We start from the raw sequence: 26,755 nt of genomic DNA, 5'->3' as shown, positions 1-26,755 counted from the left end.
AGATCCTGCCCCTCCTCTGTATGGCAGTCTTTCAAATACTTGAAGAATGTTGTCATATCTCCCTTCAGCCTTTTTTTCTCGAGACCAGCTCTTTCAGTCTCTCCTCATAGGGCTTGGTTTCCAGTCCCCTGATCATTCTTGTTGCTCTCCTCTGAACATGCTCCATTTTGTCTAAAACCAGTGGTTCCCAAACTTGGGTCCCCAGATGTTCTGGGACTGTAAATCCTAGAAGCTTTTACCACTAACTGTGCTAGTAAGGGCTTCTGGGAGTCTTAAGAACATCTGGGGAGTCCAAGGTTGGGAACCACTGTTCTACATCTTTCTTAAAGAGCATTGTCCAGAACTGGACACAGTGTTCAAGATGAGGCCTAACCAATGCTGAATAGAAGGGAACTAGTTCTTCACATGAATTGGAGACTACACTTCCATTAATGCAGCTTAAAATAGCATTTGCCTTTTTCATACCCACATCACTGTTCGCTCACATTCAGATTGTGACCTACAATGATCTCTTGCTAGCAGGCCATGATCTAGAAAGCTTAGCCCATGATCCCAATAACCAAATCCCTCACATTAACAACACCTTTGTAGTCAGTCATTCACCTGGAGTAGTTTCCTTTTCCTTTCTGTTCCTCTTCTAAATACTGGTAGACAGGTCTTGCTCCAGCTGAGCAAAATATAGGCATGGCTCTGTGGGCCGGAACTCCCAGAATTTTGCCTGGGCAATTACTGGAGAATTCTGGGAACTGAAGTCCACAAAATCCAGATGGCACATCCCTACCAACATCTAACTGTAATGCAGATTGTATGTGATTTATATACTAATAGGCAAAATATTGCAAAGAAGAATCAGAGCCACATAAGTGATTGTTTAAACCCTTATTCCAGTGAATTCATTACGTGTTTTGAATTAAATGAGAATTGGATTACAATATTAATGATCATAAATGTCTTCCTAAACTATCTTTCTGCCTTTCAAAAAAATCTTGTAGGCAATTACAGAAGAAAATAGGTCTTCTAAAGCAGCAGCTGGAAGATGCAATGGAAAAAGAGATGGTAGCATATAAGTACCTAGCAAAACTCATCACCTTGGCAGAAACTGTAACTCAAGAACGTGATCAGCTTTTAAACTTGGTAATTCTTTTCTTTTTTAAAGTCACTGACTATTGATGCTCCCCATGCGCCTCAATATTTGGGTTATAGTACTAAGCCTCAAATTGAACACCATCTTGATTTGTGCAACCATTACCAAAGAAAGGGGGGGGGGTATAAAACATGCAGCAATGTGAGTTGTAAAGTGAGACACGTTCCATAATTTTGATCTGGTATAAACAGCCATAGTTTTTTCAAAAGAAGACAGTTTTGTGGGAGAAAGCTGATGTAACTGAAAGCTAAGCTGTCACTTCCGATAAGGAACAATTTGGTTTCTTTAATTTCCTTCTTGAGACAGGTGCCTACAGCTAAACACTTTCAAACAGCCCTTTGATAATCAGATGCTGACTACAAGGTCACGATCTTAACCAAAGAATGAACAAGTATTTGTGGTTTTTTTATAATTTAAAGAGAATAAGAGAGAGAAAGCAAGGAAAAGGATAAGAATGTTCTGTACTGTTCCATCACCTTGTATAGAAAAAACAGTGCAACATTGTCCTTTATCCTCAGTTTTGCTCATTGCAGGACTAGTAAACGTCAAGTCAGAAAGCTCTTTTTCCTTCACCTTTTGCCCTGTGTTGATTTTGTTGTCCTTGTTATGTATGGTTATAGTACAGGAGAGCTTTGCTGAAGTTGAAGCTATATTTATTTGGACTGTCCTCATCATGATAAACAAATAATTTTTAAATGCAAAAGTAGGCAATATTTTTATAGATCACTAAAAAAATAATAATACTATACACGAGCTTTTGTGTATTAAAACACCACTTCATCAGGTTTGTACCAGTGTGAAGAACTTAAAATCCAAAAGTTCATGGCAAGATGAACTTTTGGACTTTACATCTAAGAGTAACTTTTTTGGCAAAATCCATCTTTCCCATGAACCTTTGTACTTTTAAGTTCACACTGGTAAAAACCTGATGTAGTGTTTTAATCCACGAAAAGCTGTGTATTTTATGGTGATTTTTAGTAGTCCTTAAAGGCATTGCTTATTTTTGCATTTGTATTTTATTTTGTTTGGACCACACAGTTATTCTTTATTCTAAATAATGTTTAGAGCATTTTCATATAGTCACTGGGAAAATGCAAAGTATATAGATTACTGTGTATAGTCGAAGTGGTTGATTGTGGCAAATTACTCAACATTTCAGGTATGTTGTGTTTCTTTTTCAAAAGTACGGAAAATATTCATGCTATAATGCATTTTTCTGTCATGTTGGCCTTATATGATTTCTGCAATTTCTAATAGTTTAATATATTCAGAACTTATTGATTTTGTTAAGGCCCGCATTCCTCTACAGTTGCTTTTTCAGGCTTAATGCTTCAATGAAGTGATAGTGCATACCCTTTCCATACAGAAGGCTGTAGGTTCTGTATCTGGATATTCAGGAGTGGTAACAAAGGCTGGAAATGGCAATGGCTCTATTGGGTGGCGGATTCACAGACTTCTGCTACAAAAAAGTACTGTTTTGAATATATTGAAAAAATATTGTTTTTCGATGGAATAGACCTGTATCTGAGCCTTGAGAGAGCTGTTGCTTATTGGAACAGATAATATTGGGCTACATGGACAAATAATCTAACTTGATGTAAGGCAGCTTTCTTTGTTCCTAAAGGAAACTTGCAGGCATCTAGGAACCTTGAATTCAGCAATTGGGGGAAAGTTCCATAACAAAATCCATTGTAACTCATATATCCATCTCTTTTTTCCAGGTCAGTTGCTTGGAAAAAGAGAAGGATGGTGTTCTCAGCAAAATAATTGAAGGAAATGTACGTTTAGGAAGATTGGAAGAGAAAGTGAAGGTGAGTAAAATATTTTGAATTGTATCTATGTGGTACAGTATGGTGTATGTATTTTATTTGTAGAAATTAGAATCAGAAGCAGATAAAAATAGTGTAGCATTCATCTAATAACATCTTTGCTAAGGTGTATGCACTGGATTTGTGCAGTAATAGGAAGCACTTGGAAAATGTGTTGGAACTACAGAATTATAAAATAGTATGAGAACAGCACTTTCCCCATTTCTGTTCATATTCCTGCCTTTGTTCCATGGTACATCATGAGATGTTCCACATCGGGCAGAAAGAAAAATGTGAAAAAAGCAACCAGGAAACAGCCATGAGGGACTGAGAAACAGATTGCCTAAACTAGCAAAAGATTTATTATGTGGTAAATTCTTTGCAAGCAGTAGAAACATTTAATCTCCCCCTCAGACCAGTCTGAATGGACTGGCATCTGAAAAGGACACCTCCATTTGGAAATGTCAGTTAGTTTGTATAGACAGATTCTCTGACTGGACTGAACCCATATACAGTATTTTCTGTGTTTCACTGTCTGTAAAATGGAACTAAGATGACAGATTTTTCACATAATCCTTGTAAAGAATAACAGATTTAGTCCAGATAGCCTAATCAGTTTACTAATCTGTCGTTATAGTGCTATTTCTCTCAGGGAAATTGAAGTCTGTTTGTCCCAAAGCCACTGACTACGCACGTGACCGGTCACACCATTATTTTCATATTATGACACCATCATTTTCATATTATGACGATAGATAGGATTTGGTAATGTTATTGTAAACTTGTCAACTTGTTTTTCTGCAGCAATTTCTGTAATTATATACATCATATCCTTTTTGTATCACATAACTTCAAGCTTGGGGCAGTTTTGCCCTGCAATTTCATCAACTTGTTTTGCATTTTGTAAATGCAATAAATAAATTCTCTTTCTTCTGCCAAGCTTTAATATAAACATTTTGTTTAAAACAAAACTCTGGAGTTATATTGGCAGTGGGCCTAATTCTTATTTTTCTCTTTTTCTTTTTAATTCTAGAAGAAAAATAGTAACTGAGTATAACTTTAATCAAAATAAAATATTTGTGTCTCCACTTATATATCTAATTTGGGGGGGATGAATGAATAGGCCAATCCACTTGCACTGTGTGCTCTTACTACAGATTGCTACTTATGATGGGCCAATCCTAATTATCTATGCAAATCTTCAGAAGCCTCATCCCTCCAGAGGTGTTGGACTGCTACATCCTGTTGTGCTTAGCTAGTTCATTAGGAAAACTGTTAGTGTCACTATTAATGAAGTGGACAAGAACAGAAGAAGACGGTAGCTTGGGATTCTGGAGTTGTCCTCCAGTAAGCATGGAGGGTACTAGCTTGGAAAAGTCTGACTTAAGATCAAGTAGCCACTACAGGGTGCAGAGGAATCTTGGTCTTCCTGCTCCTTAGATGCTATGGAAGATGCCTCCAAAAGAACTGTATCTCCCAGGAAAATCTATGACTTCCAGGTGGCACCATGGCAGCTTCCTTGTTTCTGAAAGTAGAGATAGGCTGGAGGAGGCAGTGACAGGAAATAACTAGAAAACTAATCTGCATTCTTATATTTCTGGCTGCAACTCTTCTGCCTGGAGAATTCCAGAGAATTCTGGAGGTTTCAGTCCAAAATTATGAAAGAGCACACACTTATTTTTTCCTACAGTGGAAAGCTGATGTTGTTATTGTTATGTGTTGTCAAATTGCCTATGACTTATGATGACTCTGTGACTGAACAATTTTAAAAATTGTCCTGTTCTCAACTGCCCTGCTCAACTCTTCTAAACTCAAGCCTATAGCTTCTTTTAGGGGATCAGCCCATCTCTTTTTCTGCTGACTGACCTTCCCCAGACAGTCCTGTCTGCTCATGATGCGTCCAAAGTAAGGCAGTCTGTTTCAACATTTTTGCCTCCAGAGATAATCTTTCTGACAGTCCAGGGTATCCACAAATTTCCTCCAGCACCACATTTCAAACCAATATATTTTTTTCATGTCAGCTTTCTTTATTCTCCAGCTTTCACACCCTTACATAGTAATTGGGTACGGATGAACTTGGTCTTGGTCTCCAGTGACACATCCTTACATTTGATTATCTTTTCTAATTCCTTCATTGCTGCCCTTTCTAGACTCAGTCTTCTTATTTCTTGGCTGAAGTCTCCATTTGGATTGATGATTTATCAATTCTGGATTTTTAATAGAAATATGTGGCAGGAAAAATATATATAATTGGAGTGGGTTGCAAAAAATATTGCCCTAAAATATAAAAGTATTTTTAAAATGTGCCTCAAAGAGATGCCTAAAAGTGAAAGTATTATTGAAAAACTACAGCTGGGAACAAAACCAAAACAACTGGTTCAAAGAGAACTAATAAGGTAAGACAGTAGTAGTCCATTCATTGAATTGTGTGCCATATTTTCGCAATGAAAAAGTAAACAAAATGGTACTTACATTATGTGGACAATAACAAAGAAAAAAATGGAGTGCCATTTATTTTGCTGCTTGAGTTACATTTGCCTGTACAGTGGTGCCCCACTAGACGACTATCCCGCAAAACGACAAATCTGCATGACGATGAGTTTTTGCAATCGCCATAGCACTTGGCAAAACAGTGTTTCCTATAGGCGATTTTCGCTATACAATGTTTTGGTCCGTGCTTCGCAAGACAGTTTTTTTTTCCAGGACCGATGTTTCGCAAGATGACTATTTTAACAGCTGATCGGCATCTTCCCAAAACGGGTGTTTTCGGACCGATGCTTCGCAAGACAGCGATTTAAACAGCTGATCGGCACTTCGCAAAATGGCTTCCGTATGGGCGATTTTCGGAAAACGACAACTATTTTCCCTATTGGAACGCATTAAATGGATTTCAGTGCATTCCAATGGGGAATCGCATTTCACAAGACAATGTTTTCGCTAAACAGTGATTTCAATGGAACGGATTATCATCGCCTTGCGGGACACCACTGTAATGTTAATGAATAAAGAAATACCACAAAATAGTCATGGATACCTGTAGTGAGAATAATCATATATTGTACAGAAGAAACTTTTACAAAACAGTGTAAAAGGAGAAAAAGATGAATGTTATTTTAAGTAGTTTGCTTCTTAATAAGCAAGTAGAAAACAAAAAAAATGCCATTTGTTTTATAAGGCTTTAGCCTCATAGTAAGTAATTAAAATTCCTTAATTTAGTGTGATAACAGTAAGGAGTGTTATCTGATAAAATATTCTGTATTATTTATGTATGAAACATTTTAAACATAAAAGTATGCAACAGTCATTCAGGATGTACTGCCCCAAACATGGTTTTAAGGAAGTTACTCCAAGTGGGGGCATTATCCCAACTAGGAGATGCCTCAGCTAGAAGCTCTCTCAACATGTAAGTCTCCTGGCTGGTAAGCATGGAACCTAGGAAGGATGTAAATAAATAGAACTTGTATAGAATTAACAAGTTCTGGAGTGGCCTGGAATTATTGCAATAATGAGATACCCAGATGAGTTTGGAAATGCTTAGTACTGCTCGTTTGCTTTCATTCTGATATGAACCCTTTCCTGGGATAATGTCAGCTGTGATGAGTCATAGAATCTGTTCTCTTTACCTGGCAGGTCAGTAAATCTTATAAGGCTCCTGGAGGAATCATTTGTCCAAATCAGGATCTGACAGATCTAAGGTATCTCCTAAGTATTTAATTTTCTTCTCCATGGTCTCTGTGAATGCACAGTAATGGTTATTGCATTGTGCATGTGCAAATCCTTGGAACGTTCTAGATCATAAAACAAAGAGATTGTTAGAGGCCCCACCCTCCCACATTACTTCTTGGCACCAATAACATTCCTTTTCTGCCGCTACTTTGGATGCATCAAAGGAACTTTCTGGAGCTTACTGCCTTGTGGTAGTCCTTTTTTCTTTGTCTATCTAATCATCAACAGATTTTCTTCATTTTCTGTGAGTTGCTTCTCCTACAGACAAAGTCCTTTTTAGTGGGTCTCTTGAGGTTTGTTCCCAAAACATCTACTTGTAGACCCTTCCCCTCTCCCCAACCCTTTATGGTCTCTAAAAGGCCGTTTCAAAAAGTGCCATGCCTGTGGCAACAGACTCCCTCTCTCAGATGGATATTCCCTCTGCCTGTTTTGCCTGGGAGAGGAGCATGAACCTCAGTCATGTCACCGCTGTAGGGGGTTCACTAAAGCCACCCTCTGTCATCGGTTGGACTGCCTTAAATTCACCTTTTGAAAGTCAAGCTGCTCCCCCCCATGGAGCCCCCGAGAGATTTGTCCTCATCCCCCAAGCCCGACAGGCACTGTGAGGCCAGGGAGCTTACACTTTTTCCTCCAAGACCCAGCTACTGGCCTCTAAGTCTTCAAGCTCAAAATATTTAAAACTGAAGGCTTTGGTTCCGAAGGACTCTGCTTTGAAACCCACATTTTTAAAGAAGAGGAAGAAGCTGGTGCGCAAAGATGATGCTTCCCCAAGGATCACCAGGCCCCACAAACCAACCCAGCTGCCATCAGGCCTGGTTCACACCTCTCCTCCGGGTCTGCACCAACTACCTTTACCTACTGGCTCTTTTTCACCTGCTGTCCCAGGCCAGTGGTTGAATCCACCACCCCAAGCGCCACACTCCTGCCCTCATGGCCTGGAGGCTTTTCTCACACTAACTGAAATTCTTCAAAGTTTCTGCCACCCCTCTACCAGAAAGTGCTGCTCCTACAAGTGGCAGAAGTTCATCTTCTTCATGTCCTCAAGCGGCCCATCACCTCTCCAATCATCTTTTCCCCTGGTTTGTCAGTTTATGTTGTCCCTAAAACAGGGTGGTCTCTTCTTCTCCGCCAACCAGCCTTAGGGTTCTGAGACATCCTTACTGATGCGGAACCTGACACTCAAAAGGTTTCTCAAGAGTCTCAATAACTTGTTTTCAGATACAAGGCCTCCACCGTCACCCTACCACTGGTCCTCTGGTGCTTAATGAGACCCCTGTTTGAATGTCTGGCCACCACTCACCTGTGCTTCCTTACCTTGAAGATAGCCTTGATCATGGCTATTACATCTGCACACTGGGCCAGTGAACTGGCCTCCACCACAACCCACCCTTTCTTCAGTTCTTTAAGGACAAAAAGGTAAAGGTAAAGGTTCCCCTTGACAATTTTTGTCCAGTCGTGTCCGACTCTAGGGGGCAGTGCTCATCCCCGTTTCCAAGCCATAGAGCCAGTGTTTGTCCGAAGACAATCTTCCGTGGTCACATGACCAGTGCAACTTAGACATGGAACGCTGTTACCTTCCCACCGAGGTGGTCCCTATTTATCTACTTGCATTTTTACATGCTTTTGAACTACTAGGTTGGCAGGAGCTTTAAGGACAAAGTGGTAGCTTATCCTGACTTCTCTTTTCTTCTTAAGGTTCACCCCAGTTTTAACTTTTCACAGCTTATCATCCTGCCTGTTTTTTGCCTGTCACTTGTCCCCAGTTAAGAGATCTCTCCCCTTCCTGGATGTATGCTGTGCTCTGGCCTTTTACGCAGCCAGGACGTGGTGTCTTCGTAAAAGAACAAGGCTCTTCGTCACTTACAAACACTATGCAGCAGGTGCCCCCGTCTCTGCACAGTAGTTGGCCAGACAGCTCATGGACACTATCACCCTCTCCTACAACCTTGTGAGGCAACCTCTACCATCCACTATATGAGCTCACTCCACAAGAGCTGTTTTATCTTCCATGGCTTTCCTGAGAGGTGCTCCCCTCAATAGCATCTGCACTGCTGCCACATGGGCCACGCCTTCCACCTTCATCTCCTATTACCATCTGGACACACGGGACAAGTCGGAACCACAGTGGGTAGAGCTGTCCTAGCTTATGCTTTCTCATGACAACCTTCCGTCTGGTAAGTTAGCTTGCTGCTCGCCCATTAGTGTGCATTCACATAGACCACGAAGAAGAAGGATGGGTTACTTACCCTAACTATGGTTCTTTGAGTGAATCTTCATGAATTCACACATCCCTTTCTCCTGCTTTCTTGTCACACTGCTTCCTAAGTGGTGGATAGGGGAACTGAGAGAGGACTGTTAGAGGCACCAAGGAGCAGTGTGGAAGAGCGGGGCCTCTAACGAACACTTTCTGTTTTAAGCTCTAGAATGTTCTGAGGATTCACACACGTGCAGTGCAATACCCATTCATGTGAATTTAGAGATTCATTCGAAGAACCATAGTTATGGGAAGCAACCAATTCTTCAACGCTAAATTTGTGTTGTTATTCTGTAGTCATGATTTTTATATTCTTAGTGCTCAACTGCAGTCCTGTATTGGCATTTTCTTTTTTCACTTTCCCTAACAGTCATTTCAAGTCATTGCTGCTTTCTACCAGTAAGATGATGTCATCTGCATATCTTAAATTCTTGGTGTTTCTTCCACTAATTTCCACTACTCCTTCATCTGAATCTAGTCTGGCTTCCCATTTGATATGTTCTGCATGCATGTTGAACAGATAAGGGGATAAATAAAATGCACTCTTGTCTGATACCTTTGCCTATAGGAAATGATCCTGTCTCTCCATATTCTGCCCTAATGGTAGCTTCTTGTCCCCAATACAAGTTATGCATCAAGACAATCAAGTGCTGAGGTGCACCCATTTCTTTTGGAACAACCAGTAGTTTCTCATGATCTACACAGTCAAAGGCTTTGCTGATACTAGCTTTTAAGACAGCTGTAAAACACGATGGGATAAAATATATTTATACCTGTGGCAGATTCATGCCAAGGAACTGTAATAGTTTGTGACATCACAGCAGGTATCTTTGTGTGCTTTCAGGCATGTTTCCTCCTCCCATCAGATTTCATGGTGTTTATTATAGCATATGTGTTTGCCATAGTCAGCATGAATTAGCTACAAGAAGTACATCAATGTTTATACCAAATTCTGCTTCTGTATAAAGGATTAAACTCTATTAACATAATTAAGGACTTTTCCCAGCTGACTTGATGGGTCATAGTAGGAATGTATTGTTCTAAGGACTTTTGAAGATGAAATGCTATTTTTGCAAATTGGAAGTGAAGCTGAGAAATGTGTGCTTTTGACCTCCTTTTCTTTTGTGTTTTAGTTATGATTTAGCAAAATTGATAACCAAGTTCCTTTTAAACTGGGTTGGTAAGTGGCATCTGTGACAATCGCTTCTCCCTAAAGAGATGATGATCATGGGTCAGGGAGTCACTTTGGGCACAAAACCACCACCTTTATTGCCTGAGGTAGGTCCTTTAGGCCTCAGAAGTATGTGGTACAAGCCCCATGGACAAGCCTGATGCTAAAACTAACCTTTGCTTACTTTCAAAGCAATAAACCATTGACTGTGTGTTTCCTTGGGACTTAGCAACTTCTACTTCTTCTACTTCTTCTTCTTCTTCTTCTTCTTCTTCTTTTTCTTCTTCTTCTTCTTCTTCTTCTTCTTCTTATTATTATTATTATTATTATTAATATCATCATCATCATCATCATCATCATCATCATCATCAACAACAACAACAACAACAACAACAACAACAACAACAACAACAACAACAACAACAACAACTACTACTACTACTACTACTACTACTACTACTACTACTACTACTACTACTACTACTACTACTACTACTATTATTATTATTATTATTATTATTATTATTATTATTATTATTATTATTATTATTATTATTATTATTATTATTATTATTATTATTATTATTGTATTTATACCCTGCCTATCTAGTCATTTCAACCACTCTAGGCGGCTTAGTGACCTTCTCAAATCCACACTAGATTTACATGAACATTTTTCTACATGTCTTGTTTATGACATGTCCAGGCTGTTAACCAATTAAGATCATGAGGGCGTAACAGAGTTCTCCACCCATAATTCACATGAGATCTGCAGGTGTCTTATCTCGTTCCCAATTAAGCAGTATGCTGTTTGGTCTTCTGGGCATCTCTGGCCTTGCATCCTCATTTCTGTACCAGGCAAAGCGACTCTGCAAAACAGTCTCATAACATTCCATTGCTTTTAAATTCATCTTGCACAGAACCTAACAGACTCCATCTTTATATGACTACAAGTCCCAGTTTCCTTGAATTCCTCACATCCTAACTTTACATTTTATTTAAGATGTGAACCATTAGTTAGCATCAAGCATTGCCGGTGTAGTGCTGCTCCATTATTATTACTACTAATAATTGCTTGCTGTAAAGTTGATTCTGACTTATGGCAGTTCTTTCCAGGGTTTTCTAGGTAGGGAATACACAGAAGTGGTTTACTGTTCTTTTCTTCTGGGAGTGCCGTGGCACTGTGTAGCCTGGCCAAAACCTACAGGCTATCTCATCTCTCAGGAGGCACAGTGGGGAATTGAACTCCCAGCCACTGGCTCCATAGCTGGATATCTGAACCCAATGGTTTAGATATCCAGCCAGTGCATCATTACTAAGTCCCCTCCCCAAAAAAGAAAGAAAGGTCCTGGATAGGTGGAAGAGTACATATTCAAGGGTAGCTTCAGATTGACAGAAGGTAGATCCAGATTTGCAGGGAGACACTACTGTGGCTATAGCAGCCTAAATTACCGTATGTGGACTGTAGCCATTTACAGCCCCATTGCTTTTATTCAGAAGGAATAAGATGTGTGATAATAACTTTACATGTGTTTCTCATGCTTTTTGTGTATAGTAAGTCCCAGTTTAATACCTGACACCTCAAAGTAGCAAATGATACCCAATATTTTCAGAGAAAGATCCACTGTGCACATTAGTAAACTGTTGACCTCATTAACAACTAATTGTTTCTGAAAAGTTAAGCCATGTACAACTTGTGAAGGATAGTGTCCAACTCCTGTGGTATTTTTGTCCTGTAGTTCAGCAGGAGAATCAGTCTCCCAAGTTCAACATTTGTAAGTATATCAGCATCTCTTAAGAGACTTCCTTTAATCCCTGTATTTGACATGGTCAAGCAGACTGGGTGCTGTCTTGTGTACCTTTTCAGCAGGAGGTGAGATAGTGTGAGAAGGAGGACTTTGGCAAATGAGATATGGATTTGTTTCCTTCTTTTCTGTTTCTAGAATGTGCAAAACACTTTTGTCCCTTCTGCAGCCATACCTGAAGATTCTGAGGATGCATGAGCTAGAAAACCTGTGGACTGCTTAATTGGGATTCTTTCTTACTTGACAGCATGAATTACCTAGTTACATGAACAAGTGAGCTGGCAATCAGCTCTGCAGTTGTGCTCTACAGTAGAACAATTAAAGTACGTGTTGTTGTGAACCACTGAATCTTTATTTTAAAAAATATTTGGGGTATTGAGAAATGAATTGAGTCAAGGAAGGCAGGATGAAATTTTGTAAAAAAAAAAACCAATTCAATATAAAATTAAATAGTTTGTGGAACAAGGATGTCCCATTGTTGTGACATGGCTGGCTTGTGTTTTTTCTTTTATTTTCATAGTGCTCCAAAGTAGGGCTTTTGTATTTAACACAATATGCTATCCATATAAGTGTGGGTGTTCTTGGATCAGTTATGTAGCTAAGTGCTTTTTATCTTGCCGCATGTATAAATGGTGTCATTTTCTGTGTCCTTGTGGTATAGATTAGGTTTGTTAATTGAGGTGGTGGGAGCAGGATTTCCCTTCTGAACTCCATTTTTCCTTGTGAACTCCAGAGTACATTCTGTATACCCTGTTTCCCCCAAAATAAGTCCTAACCTGAAAATAAGCCCTAGTATGATTTTTCAGGATGCTCATGATATAAGCCCTACCCCAAAAATGAGCCCCAGTTAAGTGAAACCCCTCCCTCCACCATTGTGCAGCAACCAGAAGAAGATTCCATGGCTGTATTTGAATAAATGTAGATTGTTTTACATGGAAAAAAAGACTGAAAATAAGCCCTAATGCATTTTTGAAGTAAAAACTAATGTAAGACCCTGTCTTATTTTTGGGGAAACACGGTACACTTCTTGCTAAAAAGAGACAGAGAATCACTTATTTCTACAAGAACTGTGTACGCCTAAAATTAAAAGGGGGGGAGGGGAATCCAGCCTTGACAAGATAGCTAAAATATTTTACATGTTTAGGTGCAAATTTAACATTATGTTTTTTAAAACCCAGTATACTTTTAACCATCCTGTGAAGCAGAACAAAAAAAGATATTGTGGCTCCAGTTTACATTGAACCGCTGAAATTCCAAAACTTTCAAAATGTGTTTAATGGCATAAAATACATCTAGTAAAAGTGTACGTCTGCAGTGTTATACATACTTACCTGGGAATGTCTCCTGTTGAGTTTAACAGGACTTAATTGAGAAAGGGAAAGGATATGGAGCTGAAGCAAGAAGCAGAGTGGGAGGCATGAAGAGCAAACTAGGGAGGAGGAGACTCCACAAATTGTATTTAAGTCGATTACAACATTACCACAAGATAAGGATTCAACGATTCAGTCTGTTCCCCTAAAAAATGTTCCCCAATCTGCTTTACTTCAACATAATTTAATGCAGTCACTTCTCACTCAGTGTATTCTCATGGTCCTTCCTGATATGTCTATCAGAAATGAGGGTATGATGGAAACGCAGGAATTTCCATGATCTCAGGAGTTGATAGATTGACACACAGATCTTTAGGAATATGTCTCTGTTCTTTTATGGAACATCACAGGTTGGAATTCAAAGAATAGGGATACCTCTTTTATTAGGTATCTCTCCAAGTTTAACACATCAGTGTTACAGGAGATGTGACCTTTGGATGCAACCAAATTAAGTGATTTTACTTTCCACCAGTTAGATACCACCCCTAGTGATAAGAAGGGCATGTCAAGGGACAGCCTATTTATACTTATTTCTTTTAAGCTGTTTGTCACTGAGAAAGTAGTTTTGTACTTCCACTGGTGCATTGCACAGTTGGTTATGCCAAGAATGTGCAACTGATTACACATTTGCATAGCACATTTTTTTGTTGCTGGGCTTTACACCAGCATGAACAGAATTGTGTCCAATGTTTTTAGTACCTCCTTTCTCTTTCTGGTTGGGTTGGCTTAGCAGCTGCATAGAGCATAATACATTTTCTTCTTTATACAGTGTATTTTTCACAAAACATTAATCCCCGGATGAACTGCTAGCTTGAGAAGTATCTTGAGCAATCCAAACTTCTGTTCACACCATGTCCAGTCACTTGCCTATAAGGTACTCATTGGCAAGACATGAGAGAAGTCTGTCTTGTTGTCCCTCATAAGTAATATTCAGAGAAAAATGCATCTGCTATTGGCAGTGATACATAGTCATCTTGGCTAACAACTACAGTGTGGATAGCTCTTAAATACACAAGGAAAGGGGTGAGACACCTGCTAACTTATTTGATTGAATTTCTTTTGCTAGTTGGAGCCCATGGAGAAGGGATTGGCACGAACAAGAGAGGTAATCAGGATTACTGGACATTACTTGATCCATCAGCCCTCATCCTGAATGTTTTGAGGAAGCTAGAATAGTATTGGGGCTCTGGCTGCAGCTCGTTCACAGTAGCAAGCTATAGGTGACACATCTTCTACATCTTGCCCATCCTCTACAAAATCCCTTAGTTGAATCCATGCCCAACATGTCTTTCTGCATGTATGCTTCTAAATATATGTTTTAAACATGATTCTGATTCTTTCCAGAGCCTAGCTTGAAATCCCCTGGTAAGGCGTAACTACTGCTTCTCTGAAGCCAGCTGCACAGATATATATATGAGGAGGAATTCCATGTGTGCATAGTTTCCAGGGATCTAGATTAGGTTACGGAGAGCAATCTGTTCTTCATTTTGGGGTGATTTTAGCATACAGAGGTATCTACAGCTTGCTGTCTAACTATTGGATTATGCTGATTAATTTCACTTCTCACACTTCCAATTGTTTGTTGATAAATCTTAAAATTAGAAATGGTGTGTTGTCGAAGAAGAAAAAATCCAAACTGTCCCCTTTTGAAATGAAAGAATGTCCTTATCTTAGGACAGTCCGTATAATAGAGGTTTCTTGTTTCAGTGTATCTGAGCTATTAATCAATTTGCAGAAATAATTTCTCTTTCAACTGGCAATTGGGAGTGTGACCTAAAGGCACTCATTTTCCCCTAACAATATCCAAGCTTTATCTACAAATTCTATATAAGTTGAGGAATGGATACTATTATTTCATCTAATTATTCTTCAGACTATAGGTGCAGACAGATTTAAACTTTTATTTCAAACTAATTGAATTGACAGATGGGGAAAAGATTAAAGACTTCAGTCTCAATTCTGTTCTCCTGCTTTATCTTTTCACCATTTGTTACTGAGATTCTTTCTCATCGGAGCAAGAGGTCATGCCTGATTTTAGCCCAGAGGCTATACCTGATTTTCTAGACCAAGCATGACTTGTAATTGTTCCTGAAGAACAATTACAGGTCACTTCCTTCCCATCATTCCGCCACCCACTTAAAATGGATTTTGAGTTTGGGAAAGGGAAAAGCATTAGAAAGTCTACTGTTTCTCAAACCTCAGGAAGCACAGGAGAGACATTGTTCTCTCTGGGGTGGAGTACTGCTCTGTAGTCAATACATTTTCAAATAAAGTGGTCAGTCAGCTTTGAAAGAAAATAAAGGGGTTGATTTCAGTGACATGACTGAGGTGCAGAAAATGTTGCCTTCTATCTAATGTGTTCCATATTGTACACCACAGGCACCCTTGTTAATTTTGCTCTAGGAGACTCAGTGGGAATTGTTAATCCCTATAGGTTGTCTTTGTTGCTTACACTACAGTATGGCAAAAGGAGGAAGAGAAGGATATGCATTTAGTGACATCAATATGTAGCTGTTCCTTTTTTGGCCATTTAGATTTACTTTAAAAAGCATTGTAGTCTTTCAGTATTTGAAGAGTCATACTTTTGATATCCAAAATTGATTTTGTAGTTGTTGAAAAGTCAGTTTCTAGAGGAACAGTCACACATTCCCTGGCAGAGGCACTGGCAGAAACCGTACACAAGACACACTGTTAGACTGGATGGTACAAGGCTGACACAGACGATTCCTAGGGTCACTTTCTGGATAACTAGTAAATAGATACCAAGTGGCAAAGAACCAAAGTAAAAAAATCCAAGCAGCCACACAAGTATTCTGGGGATGTGGTTACAGAACTTAGAGAAATTATCTTGCTCAAGTTGACTGTGAGAGTTTACAGATGCTGATTCAAGACTCTGATTGGTATAGTAATCTGAGAGGGTGTTTTGGCTCGAAGTCCTTGTGGAGTCTCTCTGTACTGCTGTGATAGTTATTACCAAGCAGTTTGATGACCCATGAGAAGGACTTGAGGAAGCCAAGTTCTTTGGTGTTAAGATGACTTCTTTGCAGTCCGAGTTCCATGCTGTTTTGTCTCTTGTCATGAGTTTGGACATCACATTTGTATCATCAGGGAGCCCTTCTACTTCCTCTTCTTGCAGCTCTGTCTCTTGGCGGCAGAAAGGGCAGCAAATGCAAAGGGAGCCATCTCCAACACAGAGGATTCTTGTAAGGCATTTAGCACACACTCTGTGAAGACAGTCCAGGATTTTGGGTTTGCGACTGTGAACACTGAACTTCTGATAACAGATTTTGCACTCCAGTTCATCATACACTACTTTTTCCTCTCCATCATCCTGAAGATAATTCATCTTCAGACTGGGCATGCTGTAAAGAAAGCAACAGTAAGTTCCAAAATACTTCTAAGCATGACCTAGTGGTAGCATAACACCTCTGAACTTGCGTCTTCTGAATTAGAGGAAAATCAGACAATAGTTAAAACTGATAGCATTTGTTGTGTTAAAAACAGTTATTATTTCTTATAAGCGCATCCCTTTTTCAGTTTTTTAAAATGGCATAAACATTAACTGAGTAGGTTTTGCTGTATAGCTTACTGATGAAGTTTTATTATACAAGACTTTTTTCCCCAACCCATACCATAGATACTTCCTTAAATATTGCCGGTACTTGCTACCTCCTTTTAACTAAATTATCTTTTGGTACCACTTCTTCCAAACTGTAGTATGTGACCTCCCATGCTGGCACTGCAATCATCGTCTTACCTCCTTTCCCCCCTAATACTAAAACAGTAAGAAGCTTGGGAAGCTGCATTAAACTGGGTCAGACCATTGATCTATGTAGCTCAGCAATTTTTTTGTTGTTAAACTTAATACATGCCACAATTCCCTGAAATGATAAAGACACAATTTGTGTTCTAATATAATTTGAGCTTTGAGATTCCAAATTAATTTTATATATTTATTGACTAAATTTGTATGTGAGATCTGAGAAGCTTAGGCTAATTTCTCTGGGTTTCTCCCACATGTTATATGTAGAACAATATCAGGAAGTCAAGTCAAGAGACGGGCCAGTCAAAATTCACTTGATCTTGATGACAGCACAAAGATTTGAACGTATATTTTAGCACTGGAAATCCCGTACTCTGTTGTGTCGTGCTGCTTTCCCCCTTAGACAGTAGATATAAGGGCCAAGGTCTGGTAGTTTGTATTCGGTACCAGCATAAATAGGACTCTGTTCCCTTCGGTTGTAACCTTCTGTGCAGTGGTGAAGAGGATCCAGGGTTACAGCATCAAATCCCAAGACCTCCTGAATAGCAGGCATTTTTACATTATCTACTACTTCCTTCAGGTTTTTCTTGTTCTCTTTGAGCTTAGCTGCAGATGCTAGGAACAGCAAATAATGGCTAATTTCACAAAAAATCTGCTGCTCGTTTGTTGAAATGGACTTGTCAGCATCCTGTATTTTTTGGAATTTTTGGATCTTGAGAGTAAGGGCTGGCTGTGAAGACACAATGGATGCTTCCATTCCAAATTTATTACTATATATGCTATTACTGGATCAATCTAGTTGGGGCGAAAAACAAAAGGAACATCGTGGTAGTTGGAGTCTACTGCCAGCCACCCAATCAAGGAGAGGAAGTGGACAAAACTTTTGAAAAACAAATTGCAAGGATTTCAAAGACACATGATGTACAGTAGAACCTCTACTTACGAACGTCCCTACCTATGAACGATCCAACTTACGAACAGCTCCATTTGCAAAATTTTGCTTCTACTTGCAAATGGAGCTTCAAGATACGAACAGAAAAAGGCAAGAAAAAAGGTGGGCAATTCAAATATCTAACTGTAGGTGGTGCCGAGGCTGCTTCTTTGTGCTGTTGCTCTTTCGGTAGTTATAGGGTGTGGGAGAGCCTCCTGCTTCGGAGTGAGCCTGTGTGTGTGCCTGCAGGGAGGTAAGCTCCTGTTTTCTCCTTTAAAAAACTGTTCTGGGTGGTTTTTGGTATTTCTGTGCTGTGTTGTTAGAGGCTCTGCTTCGGAGTGAGCGTGTTTGTGTCTGCTGGGAGGGTATGTTTCTGTGCTCTGCTTCGGAGGAGTGAGATTATGTGTGTGTGTGTCTGCAGGGCTCTGGAGTTTTTTTCCTTCTTAAACCTCAGCAACGGAGGTGCCTCTAGTTTTTTTGTGTGTTTTTTTTTCTTAAAGCCTCAGCAATGGAGCACCTTCCGACTGGGCTTGCTGTGCTCTTTTTATTTTTTTGGTGATTTTTCTTCAGCCGGAACGGATTAATCGGTTTTCAATGCATTCCTATGGGAAATGGTGCTTCTACCTACAAACATTTCAGCTTACGGTCACTGTTCCGAAATGGATTAAGTTTGCAAGTAGAAGTTCCACTGTAGTAGCGATGGGAGATTTCAATGAACCAGATATATTTTGGGAGGCAAATTCTGCCAAGTATAGTCATTCCAAGAAATTCCTGGATTGTGTGGCTTAGAATTTTTCTCGTACAAAAAGTGGAGAAAGAAACTAGAAAACCAGCTATCCTTAACTTGATTCTAACCAATAGACAACTTGGTGGGGCAAGTGGCAATAAGAGGAACATTGTAACAGAGGACAAAGAAAAGGCAGAGGTGCTCAATTTCTATTTTTGCCCAGTCTTTTCTCATAGAGCAGACTATGAACCTCCAGACAAATGTGAAGTACAAGTGGAGGGGACAGGATTGCTGCTTAAGTTTGATAAACAAATAATCAAGGAATACCATACCACCTTGAATGAGTTCAGAGCTCCAGGGTGAAATGAACTGCATCCAAGAGTACTAAAGGAACTGGCTGAAGAACTCTCAGAATCACTGTCCATTATTTTCTTGAAATCATGGGGAATGGGTGAGGTGCCAGAGGATTGGAGGAGGGGTAATGTTGTCCCTATCTTCAAAAGGGGCAAAAAAGAGGAACCTGGGAATGGCAGGCCAGTCGGCCTGACATCAATTCCAGAAAAAAGTCTGGAACAAATTGTAAAACTGTCACTATGCAAGCACCTAGAAAACAGTGCAGTGATAACTAGAAGCCAACACAGATTTGTCAAGAACAAATCCTAACTGTTAGAGCAGTAAGACAATGGAACCAATTACCTTGAGAGGTGGTGGGTGCTCCAACACTGGAGGCATTCAGGAGAAACTTAGACAACCACCTGGCAGATATCCTTTGATTTGTATTCCTTCATCGAGCAGGGGTTTGGACTTGATGGCCCCTTCCAACTTCATGATTCTATGATTCTATACCACTGCAGCAAGAAAACCGTGTTTCCCTGAAAATAAGACAGTATCTTATATTAATTTTTGCTCCAAAAACATATTAGGGCTTATTTTCAGGGGATGTTTTATTTCTTACATGTACAATAATCTACATTTATTTAAATACAGTCCTGTCATCTTCTGGTTGCTGCACAATGGTGGAAGGTGGGGTTTCACTTCACTGGGGCTTATTTTTGGGATAGGGCTTATATTACGAGCATCCTGAAAAATCATACTAGGGCTTATTTTCAGGTTAGGTCTTATTTTCAGGGAAACAGGGTACTACCAAGCACTTGTACAAATACAAATGGGATAAATGATGAATCAGTTCCTTGGCTCTCTGAGAAGCCAAGCCAGGGAAGGATCGAGAGTGTTGAAAGTGAGCCTACAACAAGAAAGCTCCCTGGTAACCTCCTTGAATGTTATTGGCTAAAACTGATCCACTAAAATAGGACCAGGCATCTCAGTCTGATCTACCAAAACATTGGAGAAATGCAGACCCTGACAGATGGCTTCAGTCTTTTGTCTGAAATGAGCCTCAAACTGTTTGCATGAGGGAACATCTGCTGACTGAAATCCAGACTCAGTGAGATCACAGTGTACTTAATACAGTGCCAGATGCTGATTTGATATGTTGCTGATTTTATTGATGTTACATGCTCTTTTCACATCTCTTGTTGCGATAGTGTAGCTGTTGGACAATTTCTTTACAGTGGCCATTTTTTCTCTGAAGGGATCTGCCTCTGAGTGCACTCTAGCCTTCTGTGTTGCTTCCTTGCCCTAAGCTCATCCATGGAGAGGGATGATCATGTCATCAGCTCAGATTGCCTGGACTTCAACAGGAACATCAACCAGGTCATTTGGAAACCTTTCCAAGACATCCTGGAAACCATTTAGATCTAGTAGTCTGCCAGGGTGAACCATCCCAATAGATCAGTCTTCCTACATTGGAATGAGGAAGGTCTGTTTCACTTTTCCTTGAAAGTGTACTTGGCAGCAGTTGTAACCTACCAACCTTTGGAATCTCTGTCATCTACTTTTCCAACTCAGTTCTAAAGAAAAATTTAAAGGGTTTGAAAAACTTATACCTTAACGCTAAGGCAGTAAAATCACAACAGTCATTGTGCTGGAGCAGGTTGTGGGTTCTCAGCCCCAGGGGTTCCTGGATGAGATGGCTGATCTAGATCCATTTCAATCTGAATTCAGGCCTGGTTATGGGACAGGGATTGCTTTGGTCACCTTGGTGGGTGAGCTATGCTGGAAATCGGACAGGGGGAGTGTGTCCCTGTTGGTTCTGCTGGACCTCTCAGAGGCTTTCAGTACCATCAACCATGATATCCTTCTGGGCTGTCTCTCTGGGATGGGACTTGGAGGCATTGTTTTACAGTGGCACAAGTCCTTCCTGAAGGGGAGTGTGGCAACCCCAGACCTACTGGAGTATCCCACCCTGTAGTTATGCTGCCACCAACCATTCCCTGTAAGGAGTCACACAGACCAGGAATGGATTTTAATAAACAAAAGAACAAGGTTTATTGAAACAACAAACAGGGTAAATAAAAGGATCAGGTAAATAGGATACAGGAACGTGGCATAGTCCCAATCACACACATACAACAGCTTGGTTCCCACGGAACACCTTAAGGTAACGCACAGACCCTGAACCTATCAGTTCTGGCTACCTAAATAGAAACCTGAACCTATCAGGTATGTACTAACTGACAAACAGTTGTACCCAGTCTGACACACAGACTCCAACTCTTAACTCTCCACACAAGCTCCAAATATATATACAGTACAGCTCCTCCCCCCTGATGTCCCGCCTTCCACTCCCCATAGGATGGAACTTTCCCTCCAAACCCATGACAGACAGGTACCATCAGTGCTGTATGTGACACCTCCCCTCTTTATAAGTTGTTTTGCGGGGGAAAAGCTAAAGTGCTTTTCTCCAAAAAAACAACCAGGATCAAAACACAAAACAGTTATACATTATAACACAATCCCATACTTACTCACTCTAGGTCAAACATATCATTTATGCATTTAAACATTAATATTTGCAATACATCAAGTTACCTTTATTAATACAAACCAAGCCTGTTCAATAAACAGGTACATTTAACTTTTGGTCACCAAAATATACATAGTCCATGGTTTCTTCGCCGTCTTCACTCGTCGGGTCTTCTTGACAAGGCGTCAGCAACACAGTTCATTGACCCTCTGACCACCTTCACTTCAAAGTCAAAATCTTGCAGGTTTAAAGCCCACCTCATAAGTTTACTATTATGGGTTTTCATTGTCTTTAACCACTGCAGTGGTGAGTGGTCAGTGCACAGAACAAAATGTCTTCCCCAGATGTAAGGTTTGGCCTTCTGAATTGCGTATACTATGGCCAGGCACTCCTTTTCCACGGTTGCCAAATGTCTCTCACCTTTCTGGAGTTTCCTACTCAGGTAGGACACTGGATGCTGGTCACCATTTTCATCCTCCTGGCAAAGAACTGCTCCTACCCCGCTGTTAGACGCATCGGTGTAGATTATGAACTCCCGGTCGAAGTCGGGAGCACGCAGCACTGGATAATGGATGAGCGCCTGCTTCAACCTCTGGAACGCCTCCTCACAGTCGCTGGTCCACGGGATGCGGTCATCAGTCTTCTTCCGCGTCAGATCGGTCAGCGGAGTCGCCATCTCGCTAAACCTCAGGATGAACTTTCTGTAGTAGCCCACCAACCCAAGAAATGATTTGACTTTTTTCTTGGTGTTGGGTCTGGGCCAATCACGAACGGCTTCTATCTTGGCCTCTAGGGGTTTGATCACTCCTCCCCCTACTATGTGACCCAAGTATTTTATTTCTGGGCTACCCAGCTGACACTTGCTTGCCTTTACTGTTAGCCCTGCTGCACTTAACCTCTGCAGCACTATCTCCAGGTGTTTCAGGTGATCTTCCCCTCTACCCTCCCAGAAGGGTAATTCAGCTTCCTCACTCTCAGCTGCTTTTCTGGCAAATAAAACCCTCTGTTCCCCTCTGTAGTAGGGTTTCAGGGCATTCACATGTACCACCCTCTGTGCTTGGTGTTCCTCCTGTTCTATAAGATAGTTCAGATCCGACATCTTGGAAATGACCCTGTATGGTCCTGCCCATTTGAGCTGCAGTTTGTTCTCTTTGCAGGGTCTAAGCCAAAGCACTTCCTCCCCTGGGTTAAAGTGCCTCTCCCTGGCTTTCTGGTCATACCAGGTTTTCTGCCTGACCTTCTGAGCTTGCAGGTTTTCTGCTGCTAGCTCTAGGTTTCTCTTCAGGTCATTCATTAAAGTGTCTATGTACGTCACAACGTCTTGTGGGTCATCCTGGGTGATCTGCTCCCAATTTTGTTTGATTAAATCAAGTGGACCTTTTACTTTTCTCCCAAACAAAAGTTCAAACGGACTGAACCCGGTACTGGCTTGGGGCACTGATCGATAAGCAAACAAAAGGGATTGCAGCTTCTGGTCCCAATTGTTTGGATTCTCTGCCAAGTAAGCCCTAATCATGCGCATCAGAGTCCCATTGAACTTCTCCGTTAACCCATTACTTTCGGGGTGATAGGCAGTGGTTTCCTTGTGTTTAATTCCACAGATTTGCCATAACCGTTTCATGAGCTTTGATGTAAACGATGTGCCCAAATCTGTGATTATTTCTGAGGCAAATCCCATCCTGGACATATACCCCACCAAGGCATCTGCCACTGTGTTAGTTTCGATATTAGTCAAGGGTATGGCTTCGGGGTACCTCGTGGCATGGTCCACAATGGTGAGAATGAACCGGTTCCCCCTCTTTGTGGCCTTGGGCAAAGGTCCCACAATATCCACTCCTATACATTTGAACGGGGTGTCAATCACAGGCAAAGGGCACAACTTCGCTTTGGTCCTGTCACGGTTATTCCCCTGCCTCTGACACACATCACATTGTTTACAGAACTCCTTGATCTGCTTCCCTATTTCAGGCCAGTAAAAATTTTGTGTGATTCTCTGCTGTGTTTTGTTCACCCCTAAGTGCGCAGCAAACATGTCAGAGTGCCCCCTTTGTAAGATCATGGGGCGATACTTTTCAGGTACCACTAGCTGACTTCTGATCCCATCTCCCCCTTTTGAGATATTCATCAGGGTCTCTCTATATAAAATTCCCTTTTCCTCGCGAAATCTCGCTGGGGTTTCAGGTGTTAGCTGGGTGTCTGTCACCTTTTCAAAACACTTTTGGAGAGTGGCGTCTGCCTTTTGCTCTTGGCCAAATTTGCTGTCCGTGGCTAAGGTTTCTGCCACGGCTTTGGGACTACCCTCATCTGCTTCAACCTCGGGCTCTTCAGTACCCCCCTGAACTGTCCCCGTGGTAGCTTGTGAGCATGTAATCACTAGCACCCGTTTCACATGTTCAGCCAGGTCATTTCCCACGAGCACGGCTGCTGGCAGAGTCGATGAAATCGCTAGCCGCCAAACTCCCCTCCAGCCTTGAAAGCTCACAGGTACCTCAGCTACTGGCAGTGAGATCACCTGCCCCTCAATCCCTGCCACCTTCAGGCTCTCATTTGGGATTATATACTTCCTAGGAATAATGTCTGGATGGCACAGGGTCACCTGGGAACAAGTATCCCTTAGCCCCCTATACTGATGGTCAAGTATTCCTACGTCCACCCCTGCGGTCTCAAACAATTGCGAATCTGTCCTCACTAGTAAGCAGCGCTTGACCTCCACAAGAGGACCATTTTCCCCAGCCTGATCAGCAGATGTAACTGGTCCAGAGTGAGTAGCCATGGTAACAGGCTCCCTCAGTGGCAAGGAGCTTTGCTCTTTCTGGACACAGAACACAGCTTTTGGCTTGGTTCCACTCAAATCATGAGGCAAATTTCCCTTTAGCTGCTTTAATTTCTCACACTCTGAGATTAGATGGCCCTTTCCTTGACAGAAATAACATTTTCTGCTGTATTTGGAGTCTTTCTCATCTGGTTTTGGTTTTCCCTCCAAAATCTGAGGTCTTGGTGGTTTCATATCCGAGGGCTTCCCTTCAACATGGGCCCCTCCCCCTTGCTGGTTTTTCCCTGGTCCCTGAGAGTACCTGCTGTAGGTTTCTTTGGGCTTACCCACAGTTTTCCCCTCAGCACCTAAGGGCTTCCTTATTTGGTAAATAAAATCTGCGATCTCTGCCGCTTCTGTCACCGATTTAGGTTTCCTCTCCCTCACATGGAACTTTAGTTCCCCATGCAGGACTGAATAAAATTGTTCCAGCGCTATCAGGTCTTTGAGCTGCTGGAAGGTCTCTGTCCCCTCCTGAGACAGCCATTTCTCTAGCAACCTCACCAGTTGGGCCCCCACTTGGGTAAAAGTCTGCTCTGGTTTTTTTGTGAGTGACCTGAATCTTTGCCTCAGCTGTTCAGCATTTATCCCATGCCGGGCAAACACCAGTTTTTTAAACTCAGCGAAGTCCTTCAGCAGTTCCACTGGCATCTCTGCATAGACTTCTGCCAGGCTGCCACTGATTAAAGATCGCATAATGGTCATCTTCTCAGTTTCCCTTACTGAGAAGTCCACAAACGCTCTTTCCACGAGGGAAAAGAACACCTCAGGGCAATCTCCCTTGTTGTACACAGGGAATTTCTTCAGGTCAGTTTTAGACAATTGGCCCACCTCAGAATCTCTATTGTTATTATTGTTCTGGTTCATCATTTCCAATTTTCTTAACTCAAACGCCATCCTCTCTCTCTCCAATCTTTCTTCTCTTTCCATTCTCTCTCTCTCTAATTCGAATTGTCTTTGTTTCTCCCTTTCCCTTTCCTGTTTCTCTTCCTTTTCCATTTCAAATTTTCTCTGTTTCTCCCTTTCCTTTTCCTCCATTTCCCTCACCCTCAGTTCATGCTGTTGGGCTAGGAGCATTCTTCTGAGTTCTAAGGTCAGTTCTCCCGTGCTCTCATCCTGCACTGAGCCAAATTCCTCCTCAGAACCTTGGTCTCCCTGTGGTTCTCTCACTTCTCCCATTTCTGCCATTTGGCTTCGAGTCAAGGGCATAATCCCCCCAGAACAGGCTGCCTTCAAAAGTCACGCCTCAAAATAAAACGATGACTTTTTTCCTTTTGCCTCAGAAACAGCCTTCTATAGACTGCTGCTGTTCCTTCAGCACCAACTTGCAACTGTTGCCAGGTAGAATCCACCCCCTCTGCTAGGCCTCTCAGCAGACAGGCTAGATCACTGTCACTTCATGCAGCTTTGCCTCAGCCCTTTCCCGCCAAAACGGGTTGCCTCAGAGCTCCCTAATCTAGTCCCCCCAATCTGAGTTTGCACGTTCTTCCACTAGCCTACCTCCCCGTGAGGTAAGCCTAGAATATTACCTACGCGCCCTCAGATCTTCCCTGACTAGACCCCCCTTGCTCTGGGCACACTTGCCAAGGCTTTGCTGGACCACTGGACAACTGGACTAGTCGTATCCCACACGCTGGACACCAATCAATGTGGCAACCCCAGACCTACTGGAGTATCCCACCCTGTAGTTATGCTGCCACCAACCATTCCCTGTAAGGAGTCACACAGACCAGGAATGGATTTTAATAAACAAAAGAACAAGGTTTATTGAAACAACAAACAGGGTAAATAAAAGGATCAGGTAAATAGGATACAGGAACGTGGCATAGTCCCAATCACACACATACAACAGCTTGGTTCCCACGGAACACCTTAAGGTAACGCACAGACCCTGAACCTATCAGTTCTGGCTACCTAAATAGAAACCTGAACCTATCAGGTATGTACTAACTGACAAACAGTTGTACCCAGTCTGACACACAGACTCCAACTCTTAACTCTCCACACAAGCTCCAAATATATATACAGTACAGCTCCTCCCCCCTGATGTCCCGCCTTCCACTCCCCATAGGATGGAACTTTCCCTCCAAACCCATGACAGACAGGTACCATCAGTGCTGTATGTGACAGGGAGCACCCAGAGGGTGGTGCTGGGGGACTCCTGTTTGATATCCTGGCCATTGGCCTGTGCTGTCCCTCAAGGATCTGTTTTGTCCCCTATGTTATTTAACAGCTACATGAAACCATTGGGAGAGATTGAGAGTTCAGGGGTTGGGTGTCACCAGTACATCTCTCCTTTCCATCTAGAACCAAAGAAGCTGTTTTTTTTTTTTTTTCTTTTCCCTAAATCAGTGTCTGGTGACAGCAATGGACTGGAT

The 26,755-nt window shown here is 41.5% G+C and overlaps 2 protein-coding genes and 1 long non-coding RNA gene across 11 annotated transcripts in view; 2 read left to right on the top strand and 1 right to left on the bottom strand.

The window, feature by feature from the left end:
• The window catches only part of LOC144584358 (uncharacterized), a 131,609-nt gene that overhangs the window by 40,791 nt on the left and 64,063 nt on the right, over window positions 1-26,755 (top strand). The gene's annotated exons all lie outside the window — the stretch shown is intronic.
• CEP89 (centrosomal protein 89) overlaps window positions 1-26,755 on the top strand; it is a 93,723-nt gene that overhangs the window by 33,475 nt on the left and 33,493 nt on the right. For 5 of the 9 annotated variants that reach the window (XM_072980676.2, XM_072980677.2, XM_078380352.1 and 2 more), the window contains 2 exons: window positions 993-1,134; window positions 2,866-2,955. In XM_072980676.2, the coding sequence (XP_072836777.2) occupies window positions 993-1,134; window positions 2,866-2,955 (232 nt within the window). Of the gene's footprint in view, window positions 1-992; window positions 1,135-2,865; window positions 2,956-6,582; window positions 6,648-12,046; window positions 12,731-26,755 lie in introns of those variants that run through there. The other 4 variants (XM_072980680.2, XM_072980682.2, XM_078380354.1 and 1 more) reach the window with 4 other exon arrangements.
• LOC110091720 (E3 ubiquitin-protein ligase RNF182-like) lies at window positions 13,165-19,483 on the bottom strand. The gene is made up of 2 exons (XM_020815957.3): window positions 19,396-19,483; window positions 13,165-16,640 (listed from the first exon to the last, which is right to left on the bottom strand). Exon 2 carries the CDS (start codon window positions 16,637-16,639, stop codon window positions 15,899-15,901), a length of 741 nt encoding a protein of 246 aa, XP_020671616.2. The 5' UTR covers window position 16,640; window positions 19,396-19,483; the 3' UTR covers window positions 13,165-15,898.

This window comes from Pogona vitticeps, chromosome 10 (assembly GCF_051106095.1).
Source record: "Pogona vitticeps strain Pit_001003342236 chromosome 10, PviZW2.1, whole genome shotgun sequence".
NCBI classification, from domain to species: Eukaryota; Metazoa; Chordata; class Lepidosauria; order Squamata; family Agamidae; genus Pogona; species Pogona vitticeps.
The sequence above is the reverse complement of the archived record's forward strand: the minus strand, read 5'-3'. Positions and strand labels throughout refer to the sequence as shown.